The sequence below is a fragment of the Hippichthys cyanospilos genome, chromosome 16 (assembly GCF_059441005.1).
Source record: "Hippichthys cyanospilos isolate Australia breed blue-spotted pipefish chromosome 16, RoL_Hcya_1.0, whole genome shotgun sequence".
In the NCBI taxonomy this organism is placed as follows: domain Eukaryota; kingdom Metazoa; phylum Chordata; class Actinopteri; order Syngnathiformes; family Syngnathidae; genus Hippichthys; species Hippichthys cyanospilos.
Genome location: NC_142384.1, coordinates 2,398,060 through 2,400,559, shown reverse-complemented (window position 1 = coordinate 2,400,559; position 2,500 = coordinate 2,398,060). Strand labels below are relative to the sequence as shown.

The 2,500-nt window shown below is 40.6% G+C and overlaps 1 protein-coding gene across 3 annotated transcripts in view; it reads right to left on the bottom strand.

Annotated features, from left to right (window-relative positions):
• Positions 1 to 2,500, bottom strand: part of LOC148410154 (protein TANC2-like) — a 97,586-nt gene that overhangs the window by 17,520 nt on the left and 77,566 nt on the right. For all 3 annotated transcript variants that reach the window (XM_088436687.1, XM_088436688.1, XM_088436690.1), the window contains 2 exons: positions 1,191 to 1,387; positions 936 to 1,044 (listed from right to left, as the gene is read on the bottom strand). In XM_088436687.1, the coding sequence (XP_088292813.1) occupies positions 936 to 1,044; positions 1,191 to 1,387 (306 nt within the window). The remainder of the gene's footprint in view (positions 1 to 935; positions 1,045 to 1,190; positions 1,388 to 2,500) is intronic.

The following is a 2,500-nucleotide window of genomic DNA, read 5'->3' as shown; positions in this document are numbered from 1 at the left end:
GTGATTTGTAATTGGACTTCATAAAATTTCATGGATATTTATTTTAAATGATTAATTTTTTAAAGTTTTGACAGCATCATGTATAATGACAAGTTTTAAAGGCTGATGCGGGTTTATTGACATTTAAAAGCTCTGGAAGATAGCCTGTGTAGCCCAGTAATGCGTACGTATGCACATGAGGGCTATTTATTTGAGGGTCTGAGGTCACAGAAGGTGTCCGTGTGAAAGTCACGGCCCGCCACTACTATATACGATATTTTTTTATTCATGTACTGCCTGGTAAAAAGTGTCCATTAGTACCAGTGAACTGGATTATTAATAGATGCTTTTGATAACATTCTAAAAGGTTCACGTAGGGTACAGATGATCAATAACCAGTGTTGTTAGTAATGCAATACAAAGATAATGCAATTACTTTTTGCTGTAACGCGGCACACACACAAAAAATTGCAATATTTTACTTTGTACAAATTGTCACGTTTTGATTGGGTTTGTTGCTATCCTCGCGTTGTGTTGTGTTGGTTCAGGTCCTTAGTTCATGTTTCCTTCACGTCTGTCTCATTAGTTAACCTGCTTCCCCAGCCTATCGTTTTCCTCCAGGTGTTTCAACGTTGTTGATTATTTTTTGCGTCTATTTAAAGTCCTTGTCCGCGTCGAGTCAGTTGTCGGGTCATTGTGTTTGTACATACCATGCAGCACTAGTCCTCTCAGACCTTCCTCCTCGAGCCTCGTAGTCCCCTGTCGCTGTCCCCCGTAAGTTTATATTTACTTCTTGTTCTTTTGCTACTTTGTACGTGCTTTGCCATTGTTGTTCCTGCCTTATTTTTCCTATAAAACAATTTACTTTTGAGTCATCTGCCCTGCATTCCTGCACTTTATTGGTTCACCTCTCCCACGTCCTGCACCCTCATCACCCTAACCCGACAAGAGTTTACCTTGTAGATGTGAGCCTTCAAGATGTGATGTCCCAGCTCAAGGGTCTGCTGATGGTTTAGCTTCCCTCCCTGTCTGCAGAGCCAGAATGCGAGCAGTGTGTGACCGCTCCTGCAGGAAAACAATCATCGCTATCTTCAGCATTCTAGTTTTATTGTGTGTGTGTGATCTGGTTCTAAAGGAACAATTAAAACACTCAGGACATGCTGAGATTTAATTAATTCCACTTCTTTTCTAGTGAGTGTTTATCAAAATACCTGGGGTCACAGAGGAACCTGTTATCCTGCCCTTCCTCCCGCCACACAAGCCATTCCCTGAACGAAGTGTGGTTTAGCATCCTACTACCGTCTGCTCGCTGCTGGAGGAAGGGCAACAGCTGCTCCAGACGCTGCATGAACTCTGCCCACTGCATTGCCCCACCAGTCAGCGTGCCGGCATTAATCACCTCAAAAAGCTGAACAAATACATTGAGTTACTTTGCATTGAACTATTCAAGATTCAACTGTTTTACAGTAGTACAAAACTCAGTTCTAATGGAGAGGGGTCATTGTCCCCTCCGTTCATCCGTCCATCAAAAAAAAGAGAAAAAAAACATGTTGCTCAACTGTAGCCAGACCCGTGGATATTTGGCAGAAAATTCAAATCTACTCGCCTATTTTTTTTTTAACCCACAATAGCAGAAGAAGACCAAAACGGAAATTGGACCGATGCAACCTTCAGCATTGGCGTTCATGTCAATACAAAAGGATTTACAATTGGAAATGAAACGCATAAACTCTACAAGCAAGTCATTGAAGTCTTTCTGAGGAAATAAAGACGAATGGATTTTGTATTGAAAGAATTGGGAGACACACGTTATATTTCATTTTTAATGTTTTCACAATTTTAGTTTGTTCACATTCAATTAGTGGTAAAGAAATAAAATGATGTTCTTATATTAAAGTGCAATTTGTAATTTAGCGTACAATCTTGTTTAAACTTGCCTGCTTTTGGTGTCACGTTCTGTCTGGGTTTTTCCGGTTGTGGCTTTATTTTGTGGAGTTTGGCTTATTTTGCTTTTGGGTTCGTGTTGTTTTTCCCTGGGGTCTGTCGCTAGTGTAGTTTGTGTCACCTGTCATGAGCGTGTTCCCGCTCTCGTGTAGCTCTAGTGTTCTGCAAGTAATAAATCATTTTATTGAGCCCATCTTGTTCTGCCTCCCTGCATTTTGGATCCACACTCCCACATCTGTTGCCAACATGCCACACCGGCATGACACTTGGTGGACTTCATAAAACTTTGTAGACAAATAATTTAAAATTATTATTAATTATTTTAAGTTCTGGCAGTATCACGTATAACGATAAGTTTCAATTGCTGATGCGGGTTCATCGATGTTTAAATGCTCCGGAAAATAGCCTGTGTAGCCCATTAATGCGTACGTGTGCTTCAGAGGGGGCTGAATCACTGAAGGCCTACGTGTGAAACGCACAGACCACCACTGATGAAAACGAAAGCTTTTTGTAGATTTGGACATTTCTTTCTTTTTTCTTTTTTTCAATGATGGATGGTTTTGTTTTTAACTTCAGT